The following is an 18659-nucleotide window of genomic DNA, read 5'->3' as shown; positions in this document are numbered from 1 at the left end:
ATTCTATAACTATTAACAAAGGTGGAAGAGATACATGTTGGCATTATAAATTATATTGATGGCATACCTTATATCGGCACATCTTTATTATCAAATAAAGCAGATTTCTCGCTTCTTCGGCCAATCCAATCTGTCATTCTGTTCTGGCTTATCACGCACCCATCTCTAATGGGATTGTTATGTAAAGCACACAAAAAGCTGCTAGGCTAGCCTGATGCCATATCACTGCATAACAAATGGTCGCCACACATACACATATACATACACACACCCACACACTCGCACTTGGGGCAGCAGCACAACATGCTTAGAAGGGGGTGGGGGAGTGGGGAAAACTGCCTGATGGCGGCAGTCCATAAAAATGGAACGGAACTGCAAGTAAATTAACAGGCAGGACGCATAAAGATGTAGGCGAAGGCGGTACATCCTGCGAATCTGCATGTGTGAGTGTACGAGACTTTACATAAGCAACACGCCTCCCCTTTTTGTAGACCATTCGCCCGCCAGTCCGCCCACCCGATCTCCCATTTCCCCACCCATTCGCATGCTGGCTACTTAAGTTACACAATGACATTTTTCAATGTGTCAGAATTTTATTGTTGCAACTTGGGGCATTGTTGTTGACAACTGACATCTTTCTTTCTGCAGCTGTCAGTTGGCTGCTTTTGTTGCCTTCGCTTCATGGCTGCTGATACCGTAGAAGCTGATGCCACTGTTTCTGCTGCTTTTGCTGTTTTGTCTTGGCTGGAAATGTTGACAACTGTTTTGCCACTTTTGCCGTAATTGAAAAAATGTATTCAAATTCACTGCCTCGGCTCGGTGTTCGAGTTCAGCAAAATGTAAATACACAGGGCTGCTGGTAGCTCGTAGATTTGTAGATTTGGCCAGGCAATATTTAAACAAAAAAATGTTCAAATAAATTGTAAGTAAATTGTAGTTGCAAGAGCAAAGATTGGCACTTTAAATTATCTATAACAATGTGCACAGCAATGTTTATCTTTTAAGTATCAACCTTTGGTTCTGGCCCCACTACATTCACTCGAAAGTTTGCGTCTCTGATTCGGATTCTGAATCCAATTCAATCAGTTTTAAGCAAACAAATCGGTCATATTTATTGTATTTTGCCTTTGGTCTCTTCTTTATGATGCGGCTGCTTTGTAATTTGCCAAAAATGTCCGTAAACTTTGCCCAAGAAAGTGACGGCTAAAAGGGGTCGTTAATGGATTAAGCCAAGCCGTACAATGAATAAATTTGTCGGATTGCTTGACAGGGAGATGGCAGCCACAAGAACGTTTCTTTGCAGATAAAGCCCTCCAAAGTTGCAAAGCCGAAAAGGGGTGAGTCTGGCCCTACATTTCAATACTTTCGCACTCTTGACATTTCCGCCGCTCCTTGTAAACGGTTGCAAATGCCAACTGTCAACTTTTTGTGCGTGGTTTTTGTTTTGAAACTTAACTTTTGCCGCTTGGCCAGTTCGCAAAGGGACAAACCGAAAATATTTGCCATAAAACCAGACCGAATCCACCCATTCAGACCCATTCGGTTAGTTGGTGGCCACTTTGATTCGACTTTAAGCTGTGCGTGGGCCTCAACTGCCGGCCACTCCAACATCCAATTTTGCAAATCAGCGTGCAAATTACCCGAGCGAACGGAGGCTGATTTGTTGAGCCGCCCCCACCCGGAAATTTGCCTTCTGGTCCATGTAGCTGGCAACTGTATTAAGTTCATTTTTCATCTGGCGCTCATGCATTAAGCAGCGAAGTGAGTTGCCTTCAGGACTCACACAGATACTCACACACACGAACACGAACGCTGAGAGAGAGTGTGTGTGTCCACACACACACACACTGCCACATGGCGAGTTACTTTTTCACTTAGGGTCTTTGTGTGCTGCCTTTTGGCATGCAAATACATCGGGCAAGGCAACCCGAAACCGAGACCAAAAACCAAGCCAAGTTAAGCCCAACACGTTAGAGAACACAGCGCGCACAATTTGCTAGGAGCCCTCTTCTTGCGTCCCGCCGCCCCTGAAACAATAAGAAAAATGTTCAAGTGCCAGAATGTGTGCAAAGAACTCAAGTTTGCCGCACACAATCGCGCGGAGCGGGCAGGACGAACCAGCAAGGACCAAGGAAACCAACTCCAAACTCCAGCTTTCGGATAGTGGGTCCGGCTGCAAGTCCGTCTGCATCTTCAGCAGTCCGTACAGAGTGGAAAACTGATTCGTAAATACAAATGGAGCCCTTTTATTGGATTCGCTACTGTTGCACAGTTTGGTCCTTGGAGTCCTGAAGGAGTTTTAGTTCTTATAGTACGGCTTCTTAATGAATCCAAAGCAATTGAGTGCAATCGTTTCGATTTAATCATATTAAATGTTTTGAAAAATAAGGCCAATAAATAGTTACATTTTATTAGTACTTGATCCTAGCGGGTAAATGATATATGATATGTTTGAACCAGACTTTTCTCGCCGTGCATGGCATTGTTTCGCTGCATTTTCACCCATTTCGCCGCTTGCAGATAATTTGAATTTTTCCCATTTGCCTGGCTTGGTGTTGCTCCTTTCGAGAGGTCCTGCTCCGTTTTGGGACTCATTCCGCGTCCTGTTTGCTGGTGGCAGGTCAGTTTCGGTTCGGTTTCAGTGGCATGCCTCGCCGCTTTGCCTGTTTTAAGAACTGTAAATTGCTTTAGTTGGCGCACATTTTCATCGCGAGAAGCGAAAAGCGAGGGAAAGCGGACTGCCGTATTTATGGATGCGCGGATGGTAATAGCACAGTGGTTCTGGGTTTTGTTCCTCTGCCAGTTATGCAGGAAACTTATAGCATGTGCTTATCTATGCAATGGAATGGCAGTCAGTAGTTCTACCACTTTTTGCCCTGTTTTCTTGGGCCCCCTTTATTTGCTCACAGTTGCACTTCCTTGGCACTCGAAAAATGTTTCGGAAAATTTCTTTGGCCAGGAGTTGGTGGCGGTGAGAGCTGTTGGTGAAAATTAATTTTCAGCTCCTTCCTTGTGGGTTGGACCCCCAATAAATATTCCATTTCGATTCCTTAAAATGCATAAATTCCATTTCTGGTATTGTTTAAATTGCAAGGCAAGCTAGTTGGCAATTCAGTTACAACTGTTTTCCCAAATATAAAATTGATTAGTAACTGTAGTTATTTAAACAGGATAACACTGCATATATGCCTATAACACAAAATTAAGGAGAGTTGCAGTATGAGTTTAATTTGATTTTTAAATAAGTTATGTACATTTATGAACTTATTAGTAGAGGTAAAGTCCAACTTAAGGTAAGTCCCCTACTTAACAATGAAATGCAGTATGCAGTCATTTACATGGTTAACTGTCCACTGGATAAGAAGTCTACTTTTCGGGACAATCGTCCACAAATTCAGAATAGTTGCCGCCTCTTACACAACCTGACACATAATGCACTTAAAACTTCAGAGATGTCTCGTCAATGTTTGAATATGGCACCAGCAGCAAAAGTTGCAGCTGCAGCTGCACATGCAACTGCAACACCCCACGAGCGACTGGTGGCACTTGCAACACGAGCGGCGGCGACTTGAGTGCAAAATTCAATTAACTTGCTTAAGCACGGACACATGCAAACCACACACACACTCCAAAATGCACATGTGGGTGAGCTATCAATTTCATGTCCAATCAACCTGGCAGACAGGACACACCACACCACACCACATCGTCTCAACCACCCACCCACCAGGACACTCTTCATTTTCCTGGTGGCACAGGAGCATCGGAATCTGCTAAAGGCCAGGTGCACTGCCATGGCCCAAAACCCCGGGCCACTTAAGCAGATGTCAGCTTGATTTTTGCATATGCGACAGCACTGGGAGCTCCAAACCTATATGTATGTATGTACAGCTCGATGGAAAAACCTTGGCGTGATTCCATACTTTTCCTGCCACAGGATCTCGACCAGCTGCGGCGTGGCTCCTGCGTGTCCTGCCCAGTCTGCTAATTGTTTTGCGGTTCATTGTTTAATTATTATGTGTGTATATGTAGTACACGCGTGAAAAATAGTGATGTAGTCCCTACAAAAGTATTCCAACTCCTTTTCATAAAATAACTAACTAAACTTGGATCCAGATAGTTAGTTAATTTCTATTTTTCTCCCAGTGTACCATTGACCGTTTGTTATATTTAGTAGAGTTCATTGCAAGTGCGGTGTTTGCAGCCAGATGGCTCCAGCGGAGTTCTGGCCGAGCTCTAATTAAAGCGCTTTGCATAATAAATCAGGCATGGCCTGCGACTATAATTGTGGCCCCGCCTGTGGTCGCAGCTGTTCGTTGTAACGGCGTGTCACTGCCAAATGGCCTGTCAAATAAGAAGGCATTTTGTCCAAATGTTGCCGTTGGCAGCACACGAACAACTGGTTGGGCAAACAAGTTTGACATTTTATGATATGACCACACCACTGCCATGCAAACCCCCAAAAAGGCCAGCCTTCCTTGCCTGTCAATTACATCAAAATTGTGAATTTCTCTCGTTATGCATTTGACATTTTCGACTCAATATAAAACGGAAATAACTCACAAACACTCGCACACAGTGGCTGGCTACGAATTCGATCAGATATATATATACAATTGAATCTGTCAAACAACGCTCTGTACACCTTTCGCATGCCATAAATAAATAATCAATGGATTTGTGCCCATTTCAAGTCGTAGCAACCTCGCAACATGCGGCGTATACGTAATATGCACAGCCATTCGTTTGCCTTTCAAAGGATAATTTCACTTTGTCCGATTTATACAACGGAGAATGACGAAGAAAGAATGGATATTGGCATTCTAAGCATCGGGTTGACTTAAATTGAATTGAATGTTAAATGCTCTCGATAAGCCGTTAAGCCTCGGGCCAAAATAGCTAATAAATGAGGGTATATTAATTCATCAGTTTCAGCTTAACAAGCGTGCATCACACATTCCACAAGGATTTTAAGCGCCACGGGAATTCATGTTTAATTCACAGTGAGATTGGAATTCATTTGAGTTCGCTTATCTCCCCAGAAGGCTAAAACTTGGCTTTGGCTTGCGCCAAAAACTGCACTCAAAGCGATTCGACTTTGTGACCAAACTTTTGCCAAACTTCTCCGTTGGAGGAAATAGAAAAATCAACACCAGAAATAAAAATGCGAAGTAAATATGAACACGCCAAGCCAATCCCCTGCGAATAAATTGGCAAGTGGAAAATGGTAGAGATGAACTGAGGAAATGTTGAAATAAATGCTTTAAAGCATATACAAAAAAGGTTAATTTTTTTTTAAGCAAAAATTCTTAAATTTAGTTGTCAGTTTAATCGAACTTGGTGCTTAAATAGGTTTGCTCTTAAATACCTTTTGTTCCTGCCTTATACCAATTTCATTATCCTGTGGCGGGACAAATGCTATCCGCTTTCTTTGGGATTGGCTTTCGCCCACCAGTTATTTTTTCCCCCCAGCTTTGGTTTAGTTTTTCTCTCATTTCTTTTCACCTCCGCCAACTGCAAGGCAAACGAACCGAAAACCCAAACAGCCAAAGGATAAAGCCGAGTAGAATGAGGCAGGCAGCACAAACTCGTGTTAACTACACATTTGGGTATTTGTGTATTAACACTTTGCCAGGGAGCCGCACAGAAGGATCCAGGACTCAGGGCTCAGGGCTCAGAACTCGGGACTCGGGATCCAGTGGAGCAGGATCGGGACACAAACAGACAGTGGCCAGTTGGCCATTCGACTGATGTTCCTGGGGTTCAGGGGCTAAAGTTTAATTGGCTAGTTTAATTGTCAGAGGGACTGGCAAACACACACACACACTCCCCAATAAAGACAACAAAGAAATTTAATCAAGCGACGAACAATTGCAGGGGAACATAAATAAAAAGTGCAAACGTTTATTGAGTTTAACGAGCGCCGTCTGCACTCAGTCGCTCTTCAATGCCTGCATCTGTGTGCGTGGGCCGCTATCTGTGTGACAGTATCTGTGTGTACACGAAAGGACTTTTAGCGATGATGATGGGGTAGGGGATTGGGAAACACCAACACCAACAACAGCGGCAACGGCAGCAGCTTAATTTAAATGTCACCTGCACTAAACAAATATGCCAAAGGGGCGGCCATCGGGGGCGGTGGGCAAACAGAGTATGATATTGTTAGTGACACTCTTTCAGCATTAAGTGTGTACATGACAAGCACACCCTCACACACACACACACACCCATGCGGGACTACAAACAGCATTACATATGGCCAAGTCCCGGGAAATGCACTTCAGAAGCCACTCAACTCATCGAGCAACCAATCGAACAGATAAACAAGCTCACAAAAACATTTGGGTGGTATTTCCCGAGTGATAGGATAGTTTATACAAAGATACGCTTGCTGAAGGACCAGAAAAGCGAAAAGTATGAATACAGACATTATTATAATGGGTTTGAATAACACGTTAGTGGAATGTAGTTTATGTTGAAAAACCATGGTCATTGGATCATTTTGTACAAAAGCAGATATTTTTAAGCTGGTCAGTAGATTGACGCCATCTTATCCACTTTCTGCGCTTCCTGCAGCTGCTTAAATATTTGGATTGAATGAAATTAAAATAAACAAAGTCCCTTGAACAGGACTTCAGCCAGCTCCATTTCCATCATCATTATCGCAGCCAGAAATCATAATGATGCCAATAAAAATAAATAATTGACAAGTCGGCAAACTGTGCGGCGATGACACTGGCCATTTGGCTAAGCAGAAACGTCAAAGTGGTTAGCAGTGGGTGGTATTTACCGATGGGTGGGGCTTATATATATATATAGTCTAATGGCCAGGACTTAGCTCTCCAGCTCTAGATGTCCTGCTCCCTGCGTGTGGGTAATGGGACGCGTCTCGCGTCCCATATCATTATGCATCATTAAGTTGATGGGCTCCCCGGCATCGAGACACTTCGATTTTATGGATGTAGCATATGGATGGCGGTCCAGTCGCTCTGCCAACTGCTCCGCCATTGCTATTAACCACATATTACTCATCGAACAATGTTTTTGTGGGTCCATTTGGTTTGCCCATAGTTTCATGCGCCCAACTATGTACAATGGACTAATATTTTGATGGGTTTCGTATCGTTATGTGCATTTAGAACTAGGAACATTCGGAAGTGTTCCGTTTCATCACTAAGAGATGTTCGAATATAAAAAAGACACTGTTTAGATCCTTAATTTCTAAACCTATTAGGAGAGACATTTTGTTTGTGGGCATTTCTTTTGAAGGCCACATCTATAAATATTTAAATTTAAATGCTTGCCAAAGTGATGTTTTACCATCGATTGCATAACATTATTGGTCGCATTTAATGTGCCGCCAGGTCTTCCAATTAGTACGCAACCTTTGAGGTGAAAGTATAAGCTTCCTTCGACTGGCTGACGTAAGTCCTTGCGTCATTGCATTAAGGATTCTCGACTGTACTCCTTGTTTGCCCTCGACGCGCTGCTCCTTTCTGCTGCTCCTTTCTGCTGTTTCTGTTTGCCTTGCCCTGTTTGTTTGTTTGTTTGCTTGCCATAAGTTACCCATTGGCTGGCATCAACTTTTGGCACATTTGTTTGACAAATTGTTTTGTTTTTTGGCCCCGTCGACGTCACTTGGTAATCGATATGTGAGCGAGGAAAAGGATACAGGACCCACACCTCAATCCTCCCCCTCCCAGTTGTCCCCAGCAACCAGTTTTCGCGAGCTTACGTTGTCAGCAAAATAAACATAAATATGTATATATCGAGGGGTGTTTAACTTATATACACATATAGGAGCAGGGAGTGTTTTCGCCATATACAATTGACTAAAATTTCAATTTCTTTCTCTGCTTTCTTTGCAGGTGAGTTTGCTTTCTGAGACACTTTTCCTTCGCTTTCGCCATTGCCTTTGCCCGGCGGGTTGTAAAATCAAAGTACGTACTTCGGCTGACACCTCCGACACTCCCCCAAATAGCACAATGGAAAAAGCGGAGAAGCCGGTGCCTGAAATCAATAAAGTCGAGCGTATCCGGCTGATAGCTGTTTAATGTTTACAATATGTCTTTATCTTCCCACTGCCACCCGGCGCACTTGGCCAAAACGTTTCACCCACCAAAGCCATGACTTTGACTTTACCTTGGGCCACAAGTGCCAAACTGGCGGCTCCTGCAGCGAATGCCATGCAAAGCGCTTCGATAATGCCAAGCGTTATGGCCAAGTGCATCTGCATCTGCAGCTGCAGTTGTTATGATAGCCCTGGGTGTGAACTCCCGGCAATGGAAACGCACTCCTTCCTAATGCCAAACAATTTAGTGCAGTGTCGACGCCCCGGCAGGAAAAGGTATCCTTCGTTATCCGATTTGCATTTAGGTGAATGCGCTCAAATGTGCAATTCAATTTGGAAAACTCCATCCAAACAAACAAGGCGCAGTACAGCCAGCGCCATACACTGCAAGAAAGATTGTTAGCTAAAGAAAATAACTTCATTTACCAATCTTTAGGTGTTTAGGTACAAGTTAGATACATTTATATTGTATCTTATAACTGAACTTGCTAGACGCCAACTATATGCCGCTATAGAACTGAACTCTACCAATTTCTGTAGCTCGTTGACAAAATCGAGATCATTTTTTTTGCTGTGCTTTTGGCGGGCAAACCGAGGACACGGGTTCGGCATGCGGCATGTTAACCAGAAAAGCAGCGCAGAAAGCAGCTTAGCCTGCCTGTGAACCGGAGGAGACCGCTTGCCGGGGTCGACATAGCGCATAAAAAATTCAAAGTCAGTGAAACGCAGCTTAAGCTGTTTTTTACACAGCCAACAAAACACACAAAGAGGGGCGCACAAAATCGGGATAAACACACATGTACAACACAGATGCCGGCGGATGATGATGGGTTGCAGGTTGGTAGTGGTTGTGGAAGTGGAAATGGAAGAGGGATTCGGATTCGGATTGGGACTGGGGGTCAAGGGTCGAGTTTTCAGGGTTTGCATGCTCTTCGCAGGGAAATGCCGCGGAAAAGCGAATGGCAGAGGGAGGAAAAAGGAGAGAGGGAAGCTGCAGCATAAGCAAAGTAGATTAAACACCGCAAAGCAGTAAGCGCCCAATGAGTCGACAGTGGCTAGTGTAAATACCGGCAAAAAGTTGCTTTTTGGGGCCAAAAGCGAAGCTGGGAAGAGCTGGGCGAAGCAAAGCCGACAAAGCGCGCTTAAAAATGTCCAAAAGCGAAACCAGGTCGTCCTGCTGTCCAGCTGATGGAATCTCTTTTTGGCCCAATCCCTGCGGCTCACTGGGCTTAAATATTTAGCAACAGCTTGCAGTCGGAAGTTTTTCGGGGTACGAAGAGGAGTAGGGTGGTCCAAAAAAGTTATAAAACACATGATATATGCCTGATATTTCTGGCCCTTTTGGGACGAGACGTAATAACGTAATTAAGTGGCTCACTTGTCGGAAGTTGGCAGTGAATGGGTTTAATTTTTTGGTTACTTCATAGAGGCGAAAGTCAGCCAGTGGCAGTAATAATGCAATATCACAAACTTTCTAATGAGTTGTGGCAAATATTTGCAGTAAAAAGCGGAAACTTTTGTACAGCACGAGAAACAGATTACTATTAAAATTGCTAACAATTCCAGTATCCTGTAAACATCTTTTGAAATATTACCCAACTTTCCCCCTTAAACTACCAATTATGATGCGAATAAGTTGATATGCATTTCATACGTATTATATATTATTTATAGCACTTTACTTATTCGGATTTTCTTTGTGATTTTCCATTTTATTGCCCTTTTGGCATACCAGAGTCCTCATTACAATATAATAACTAATTTTATTAAAATGCAACTCGAGCAGACAAGACGTTAATTATTATGCTAAAGGGGCTTCAAGTTATTTGCCAGATTGATTAAAGTTGAATTTTCAAGTTTATTGAGACGCCTGACTCGACTGACATTTTAATTGCATGTATTGATGGCCCGAAGTTATGCAAATTCATTTAAACATTTGCCACTGCCTGACGCACAGATTGCATATTAAATATGCATTAACCGCAGTTCACTTTGTGCCTTTCGCTGCTTCTTGGAAACCACCGCATATCCGCAGGATACCAGGATACTCCCCATCCATGCGCCTCCCAATTTGTGCGCTACACTTTTCTCTGCTCGGTAATGTGTTAAATTTTCACAGTTGAATTTGCGTCTGTGTGTGCGCTGAGTAAATTTGAATTTGATTGAAAAGCGTGTGACAGCGCTTCGATCCTTTTACCTGACGGAGGAGGGGCACCTCGCCACCCGCTCTCCCGGCCAAATCCGGACCACACCCACAACCCACCCACCTTTGTCGAAGTTTAGATAACGTTGCGCATCATTTGGCACCCAGGCCCGACTGCTTACTTTGCCACGAGATGTGGTGCGCCTTCGCTTGTCAAATGGTTTTGTATAGATTTCCCCCATAGTTTCCCATTTCCACGGAACAGCCAGCCATGCTCATTCCCTCCTTCTTCCCTCTAGTTTTTTTTTATACCGCGCACGTCTATATGGCATGGGTTTTTGTGACAGCTTGTTAGACGTATCCTGGCAGTTGCAGAAAAAACCGGAACAGCAATGGCTCGAACTGAATGGAGCATTGTGTCCTGACGGCGATGAATGTAAGCGATTTATTTTATGATTTATTGCGTATACTTATTGTGTATGCTGTCCAAGGATTCACTGCACCAAGGCACATCCATAGTATCTGCGCCCCATTGTTAACACTTGCAAATCGGCCGGGCTTGGCAGCACATCCTGTTCCGCAGGAGCAGCAGCACTTAAAAATTTTCATTCAATCAAGTGTCAAATTAGTGGCGATTCTTAATTTAAGCAGCCATTCCACGTCAAGTTCCGAATCTTTTCACCCTTCATAAATAAAACATTCGACTGCCACTCAATTAGGGCGTAAGTCCGGGTCCGTTTCTCGGGTACGAACGAGGATTCTGGTTCGGATTCGGACCCTAGTCCAAATGCCCAGTCCCAGCCAGGACCTACAAATCAAAAAATGTATAAAACATGCAATTTGTTTGCCAAAAGTCGTGCGTAATGTGGTCCCATCCCGGGTCCTTTCTTGGGTTCCCAGGTTGCGGACTTGGTCCTTCCACTTCAAAATGAATCCGTTCCTGTTAGTTGTTGGTGTTGGTGTTTGTGTTACCTAAGCCCCGGCAAAAAGTTGGCAAATGAAGTGGCAAAAGTTGCTTGTCTAGACAAAAAGTGAAACCGATGCAAAGTTAGCAGCATTTTGTCTTGCTTTGACTCACTCAACCTGGGTGTGATGTTATTTCGATATGGTATCCATCACAACCTCCTTGAGTGAGCGATAGCAGGACAGAGTATCCACGAAGCTAACTGGCACCAGTGAAATATAATAAAAATATTAACAATTTTATGTGTGCAATTAAAAATCAAGAATTACAATTAGAACTAGGAGCTTTATTCACTTTTACTGATGCATTTCTATAGCTTTTGCTTGTCATTTAACTTAAGTAAGTAAACATCGAATGAAATGCCAGCAAGATAATTATTAAATAAAACAATTACTTAAGAAGCCTCATTTGTTTACCTGACTATTTATATTTGCTTAAAGTAATCAAATCAAATGTGAAATGAAAACAAACGACTTAAACCATCAGGAATTTAGAGGCCGCGGGCGAAATTCGGAGGCATGTCGGTTTAATAATGCTTAATGGCAAGAATCATTTCGGGCAATAAATTCATAAGTGCATATGGCACTCGCAGCAAAGGAATGCCATTTGATACAGCCAGCTTCCGTAGCTGGGAGGCGCCTCCTGCCCGCCACTCCAGGATGTCGTTCCCCGGGGGCATGGCATGGGTATGGGTATGGGTATGGGTATGGGCATGGATGGCATGGCATACTCCGGGCAGCTTCTTATGGGAAATATTTACCTTTTGGGGCCTTTGGCATCCCGCATGTGTCGGTCGTCAGTCTGTGCTCTCTATGAGAAAATAACATTTGCAATTTTAAGCACTTGAGACTTGTCACTGGGAGCTGGCTCGGATATCTGTATATGTAGCAAAATCAGCCAGGATATACCCCTGTCAATGTCTCGCCGCTCGGGCTACTGGCAAATTTGCAGTTATTACTCTCTCGTACTTTTTCGTTATTATTCTTGTGGCCAAATTGCGATTATTTATTAATTAAATTTGTTATGACAACACAAGATGCAAAGTCATTTGTTTGCCTCGCTGCGTGTGGCTTTCTGTGGCTTTCGGCCAAAAGCCAGGGAAAACCACGTAAAATACAAGCGGCCAGTTTGTGTATAACCCGTTCGGGCTATTATTTCAAGACTCAGCCAACTGGCTGGTTGTCCTGCTCTTAAGCTATTTTATTGAGTTTTCCACTCCCAGCCGTCCCTTTTCAAACCCTTTTTGGCCCACGTACACACACACATCGCACAACAAAGGCTTACATTTTTAATGCCGAGCAGACGGTTAAGCATAATTATGTTTGTCGATGGGGCGGGTTTCAGATTTTCGACCCCGAGCAGGTGCACAAAGGTACAATAATACAGTGCGGCATTTTAAGCTGGCTTAAAGACCTCGGCAAAGTTTATCCGCTGGCTTTAAATTAACCCCGATACGGTGGCTCTCTGGCCATAATATCCAGAGTAAACCAACTTGAGCTCGACACTTATGAGACATGTTCCTGCCACTTTGCACTTCGGCGGGAAATTTTTGGCCGCCAGCACTTTTCACTTTTCCTCTCATGTCGAAGTGCGTCCAGCTGAGCAACAAGAGTTATGTAATTGACTCGAAATACCCCCGGAACATTTGAAATTTTAAGCAGCAGCAGCAAAGTTTCGCGTGACGACAAGGAAAAATTGCCGAAAAAGGAAGATTTCTCATTTTCCAAGAGTTTTAATTTGTGCGAAATTAAGCAAAAAATAAACTCATTTTGCTAGCTACAGCAGTAGCAGCACAAACATGGCGAAACTTTTTCGATAGCTGTCTGACAACAAAGCGAAAATCTAACAAAAAAATAAGTAAAAAGCTGGAAAAACTTTCAGCGGAAGTTGATGGCAGGAAAACTAGAGTAAAATGTGCACGAAATTGTCTCTGCGCGAAAGAAAAATCTATGCGATTGAGGAGAAATTGCAAAATTCAATGCCCGCAGTAGTCTGAGCCTCCGGCCTTTTCCATTACGACGGCATCTTTATTCCGGCTACGGGCACATGCCACGCCCCTCGCCCCCGCCACCTGACCGCCTCTCCGCATTTTGGCCGTGACTTAGCGCCGACTTCATGCAAAGCTCTCCCTGCCGCCGACGGTGATTTAGTTGTTAGCCTGCGGACAAACATTTCATGGCTCGATGTGCTCAATTCAATCAATTGCCATCGACAGACGGCAGTCTGCAAGGATACCACCACAAGGATACTACTATCATCCTGTCGACCGCCAAGCCGGTGCAATTTTAATCAAAATTCGCATGTGTGTACGCCAACTGATGTATGGCGGATCGGTTGGCTTCAGTTGTCACAGGTTGGCGTAATGGCGACATCGCACAGGATGAGCAAGGATATCGGGGATTTGCTTGCGGCTGAAGCCTTTGTTAGCCGCCCACTTCATATTTGGCAACGTGGTGCATTAAAACTATTCTTAAATCGGCGAAATCAACTTACCATCAGCCCAAAAACATTCACATTTAATAAATATATACTCTTATATATATTGATTCTTTCTATTTGGCATCGCTTAAATAAAATAAATAAATAAAGTCTTTAGATCCCAAAGTACTAAGACTCAAAGTCATATACTTCTGTAATGGAAATCCTGAGATACAATATTTCAAAAGTAATTATTTCAAACGAAAATGTATTTATTTTACCAAAGAGTGGTTGTTTATGGTTAGATGTTTTTTTTATAGTTTGATCTCATACAATCTTTTCACACATGTACTGTTGCTTCAAATCTTTGAACGCGGATACATTCAAATCAGTTTGGCCTTTGAGTATATTTTTGTAGGCGCGTAATAGATTGAGAAAGTTAACTGGTTGTTTCGTCCACTTGTTTTTCATATCCTCAGCCCAGTTGGCTTTCAGCTCGTCCTTAGATGTAACCACATTCAGTAAAAGATCTGGGAGAACTATTGATTTTTCCCGAGCCGCGATCAAAAAACCTCTGAAGTATTCCATTTTTTCTGCATTGGAACTTAAAGAAGTGATGTGATCTCCTCGGTCTAAATAATATTTCAGAAAGGTCACATAATCTTCCGTTTTTGGGTCGTCCTTTGTAATAATCTCCTGCTCCAGAGTAGATTTCAAAACATTCACATGCATTTCAATCAGGTTGCGTTTGTATGTATCGACATCGTTAAAAAACTCACAAAGGGTTTCATTTTTTTCATTCAAGGGAGCACTTTTGGCCAGAGCCTTAAAATGACCGAAAACATTAATAAAAAGTGTATATTTTTGTTTTTGAAAATGCTTACCAAAAAAGACAGCAACACAATGGATAGCATTCTGCTATAATTTGTTTACAACTGAGAGGTTCTTTAAGTTACAACGCCTTATATAGAACCTGACATTTCTTTACTATCGCAAATATCTATTAATACCTTGGTTCAATGACGTCAAAATGGACGTCAAGCTTTGTGATGCAACCATAAGAAAGTCTTTATCTTATGATTATATTATATATTGAATATGCAAACGGCATAACTTCATAGAAACAACTCTGGATAGCTAGAATTGTACTTCATAAATATTTTTTAGCATTACAATGTCTTGGGTTTTTTAATTCAGTCAGCCCTCATGTTAAACTTCAAGCATTTGAAGAACTTCGTTGGAAAAGGATTCGACTGTTGGTCATCACGAGAGTAGTGAGAACTGTTTGTCAGCGCAAAGGACTCGCAGGCAACGCAGCCCAGCGATTTCCTTTTGTTATTCACAGGCCATAGAGAGGGGCTCCATCCATTTGGCTAATTGTTCAGTTTGTTTTACGTGTAAGGCTACAAATTGGCCGAAGCACACGTTTCCCCAGACAGCTAGGTAGTGCCCGTTGTGAGAGCCCGAATGCACGTTCCGCTTTTCCGGGCCGCCACCCAACCAGCCACCCAGCCATCCACCGAAATAGCCAGGAAAAGGTCCTGCCGCCTGTCGGGTTCATAATAATTTAAATGCTGGGCACACAGAGTGACATGGCAAAGACAAACAGAGGTCAAGCTGCGTCAGTGGCGCTGTTGCAGCAGAAGCAACTGCAAATGGCTACGTGACCGGATGCAGTGCAGCGGTTTGCATTTAAATCCAAAGGCGGCAGCATCAGAATTAGCACGACAAAGGGTTGCCAGTCGGAGTGTCCTAACAACCGGGGGATTTGGCATTCCGGAGTGAACGGCAACCGGCTTGAGTTAATTTGCCCTGGCAAGCAACAAGCTCTGCGCAAATACCAAACGACAAACGGTCCACAGTTCTGCCATCATGGCCACCATGGCCACCCAGTGCAAGACCCATTCCAAGCCCGAATCTGAATCCGAGTCCGAAAGGCTTGGGCCTTTCAGATCAACAGCCGAGCAAACAAATGGCGTTGCAATTGAGCACGTTTTTGTCGAGCAATGGAAATGAACTGCGACACGGTGATTCAGTTTGGCCAGCGCCAGGAGTCGAAATGGAAGTCGGAGTCAAAGTTCGGGGCTAAGTTCTAGCCCGTCCGTTCTGCCCAGTTCATGTGGCAGGTCAAGTGGCATGCGGCAGCTGACAGGACGTGCGCCCAGTTGATGTTTTCACAGGATTCATATGTGTGCCACCGAGTAAGCCCACTGCTGCGGGATGAGTGGATGCCGAACTGCGCTGAGTCCTTGTGCGCATTGCGACGGAAAATCAAAAGCTATTAGGAAAATCTATAAGAAAATTGCACTTACAGCACTCTGGACATATATTACACAAAACACAAATCAATACTAATTCAAAATCAAATGGTTTCCAAGCATAAGACAAAAAAAGTGGGCTTCTTTGAGCTTCCTGTTCCCTAACCATGGGCTGTTTCACCATATTGGAGGCCAGTTAATCTGTATGTCCTGGCTTAATGGATCGAAAAATTGTAATTGGAATCGGGACGATTCCGCAGGAACAAGGGAAAACGGCTGTTCCTTTTAAGTGGGGCGATCACTGCGGCTGCAAGTGGCTAAATGCCTTAATGCATATTGAGGAACAGCACGCACCTAGGGAATCCTGGCCAAAAGACAATGACAGAAAGTCAAACTAGGCAAGAGGAAAAAAATGCGCCGGCAAATTGGTATGGGGAAAGCATACGGCAGAGAGGCAAACAAGGTCCTGGGTAAACCGCAAAAAGGATCAACTTTCGGCCCCTATTTTTTCTGCGTTAGTTAACAGCAGCAGGAGCAGCCACAGACTGGTCCGGCATAAAAGAAACATAACTAATTTGCATAAAATGCGGAAACACGGCAGCAGCACACAGATATCTCAGTTTGTCCGGAGCGGCGGGAGTGGGAATACGGAAACTTTGTTGACGGAAATGGGGCAAAGTCGCCAGTGGAGAGTTGACGCCAAAAGGCAAACCCGCTGCGGTTTGAGCCAGGTTTTCGTACTTCTCAGGTACTATGTGTGTTTGCCCGACTCTTTCAGACAGAGTTCACAAAATACTGAACTAAGTGCAGGCCACCAAACGCCGACCCGCCCATGTCTTCAAGTGAGCGAAACTTTTGCATGACAAAGTGAAAGTGGAGTGTGTGGGCGGGTGAAAGTTGGCACTGGCCACCATATTAGCGGTTTGCAAAATTTTCCAAGATAAGAAAGAGACTCGGTGCCTACAAGGCGTGCACGGAAAGAAAATTTGTGTATATCCGTGGTAGCACAATCCGAGCTTGTTTGAAGGTTTTGTAAATGTAAAGTTGGGACTTTGGTTTGCTTATTATAATATCCATCGTTATAATTATGCCAAGCATTCAATGCAGCCACAAATATATAACTATAAATATAAATATCCATGAAATATATACCATATCACATTATTCTCTTTGTGTGTATTATGCAAAGGAGGAAAACCTTACAAAGTGGAATATCTTAGCATGCTGATATCATGTTTCCTCGTCTTTCCTTGCAGCATGGTCAACAGGTCGATGCCCGATGCCTCCAAAGTTGAGAGAATGGTGCAGAGCGCCCTGGACGTTTGGGCGAACCACTCGAAGCTGACTTTCCGCGAGGTATACAGCGACCAGGCCGACATCCAGATACTCTTTGCACGGTGAGTACTCCGAAATCTACTGGGATTGCGAATCCGGTGATTGGGGATGCACGGATACGAGCACTGGTAGGCGGTGGGGGAGATCATAAAAAAGCGAGTCTTTAGTGCCATAAACAAACGCACATAAAATTGCACTTAAAAGCAGGCGAACGATAAATAAGCCAAGTATTAAATCCATGGCCATCCAACGACGTCGATGATGAAATGCCACCGATGACAAAGTCGATGGCCATGGCCGCCGTGTCTGAATCAAAGAGTTTATGTGGCAGCTGCTTGTTCTTAGATAAGCTGTGAATATGATTTCCCCCTGGCCGTGCTCGTAATTCCACTGAAACACCGAACTAATCCAGGACATCTACGCTGGTCCTTTTCTCTTCGCTTTGCAGGCGCGCGCACGGCGATGGCTATAAATTCGATGGACCTGGTCAGGTGCTGGCCCACGCCTTCTATCCCGGCGAGGGGCGTGGCGGAGATGCTCATTTCGATGCGGACGAGACGTGGAACTTTGACGGCGAATCCGATGATAGCCATGGTGGGTGCAGTTCATCAAGTCCGTTGGCCAGGCCACATAATAATGCTCTTCTTTTGACGCTAACTAATTGCATTAGAGGGCAATAGTGTTTTGGCGGCGCTGTCTGGTCTGTGGTTTTTTTGGGTTTGTACTGGGAAAAATTCGATTGTATTTAAATCGTTAGTTTATTAATGAAGTTGTATAACAACGCAAAATTGACCCCTATATGTTTGCTAAGTGTGGGGCGTTAATTACACATTTTCGATAGTAATTTGATTTACAAGCGCAACTTATTTCTATCTATTTGATTATTCATTTAAATAATTGTAGTGTGGATTGCAAAATAATTTATTTTTTTGTTGAGTGCAGGGCGTGAAACGTACTTTTATAAAAATCGAAAACTGATGGTTAGAATTATTAAATAGTTGTAAAGCAGGATATGCAGGGGATGCTGACTAATTAGGCTTTACAATTCATTTGTTTTCATAATCGACATCTTTCTTTCGCCAAGTGCAGGGCGTATTACACCGAAACCACACGCGGGCAAAATCAATAAAGGCTGCATACGCTGCTGCGGTAGGGAATTGGGAATAGGTCGGGAAGTTGTCCCACTCTGGTGGGGAAGGGGGAAGTGGAAGGGAAGACCATGACTGGCGACGCGTTGCCTGCAGCCTGCAGCCTGCCGCTTGCGTTTTGTAATTTAGCACAATAAATCGTCAGGACAAACCCCGAAGACCCCGTAGAACCCGTAGACCCCTGAAACCGAAACCCCACGGACCCCGAATTGCGCTTCGGCATTTTTAATGGTTTTTAATGCCAATAAAAAATTGTCAGCATGACGCGTGACGTTGGCAGCCATTTTAAAATGTTGCAAGCGTCGCCATTTTTATGCCACTT

General features: G+C 43.8%; 2 protein-coding genes across 3 annotated transcripts in view; one reads left to right on the top strand and one right to left on the bottom strand.

Moving 5' to 3' along the window:
* LOC117137563 (matrix metalloproteinase-2) overlaps positions 1-18659 on the top strand; it is a 72189-nt gene that overhangs the window by 51062 nt on the left and 2468 nt on the right. For both annotated transcript variants that reach the window (XM_033299067.1, XM_033299068.1), the window contains 2 exons: positions 17111-17251; positions 17638-17783. In XM_033299067.1, the coding sequence (XP_033154958.1) occupies positions 17111-17251; positions 17638-17783 (287 nt within the window). The remainder of the gene's footprint in view (positions 1-17110; positions 17252-17637; positions 17784-18659) is intronic.
* On the bottom strand, positions 13787-14958 carry LOC117137574. Its single transcript, XM_033299080.1, has 2 exons — positions 14481-14958; positions 13787-14421 (listed from the first exon to the last, which is right to left on the bottom strand). The coding sequence occupies exons 1-2, from the start codon at positions 14508-14510 to the stop codon at positions 13924-13926; spliced, it is 528 nt and encodes a 175-aa protein (XP_033154971.1). The 5' UTR covers positions 14511-14958; the 3' UTR covers positions 13787-13923.

The sequence above is a fragment of the Drosophila mauritiana genome, chromosome 2R (assembly GCF_004382145.1).
Source record: "Drosophila mauritiana strain mau12 chromosome 2R, ASM438214v1, whole genome shotgun sequence".
NCBI classification, from domain to species: domain Eukaryota; kingdom Metazoa; phylum Arthropoda; class Insecta; order Diptera; family Drosophilidae; genus Drosophila; species Drosophila mauritiana.
Note: the sequence above shows the minus strand (reverse complement) of the source record. Positions and strands in the feature narration are given on the sequence as shown.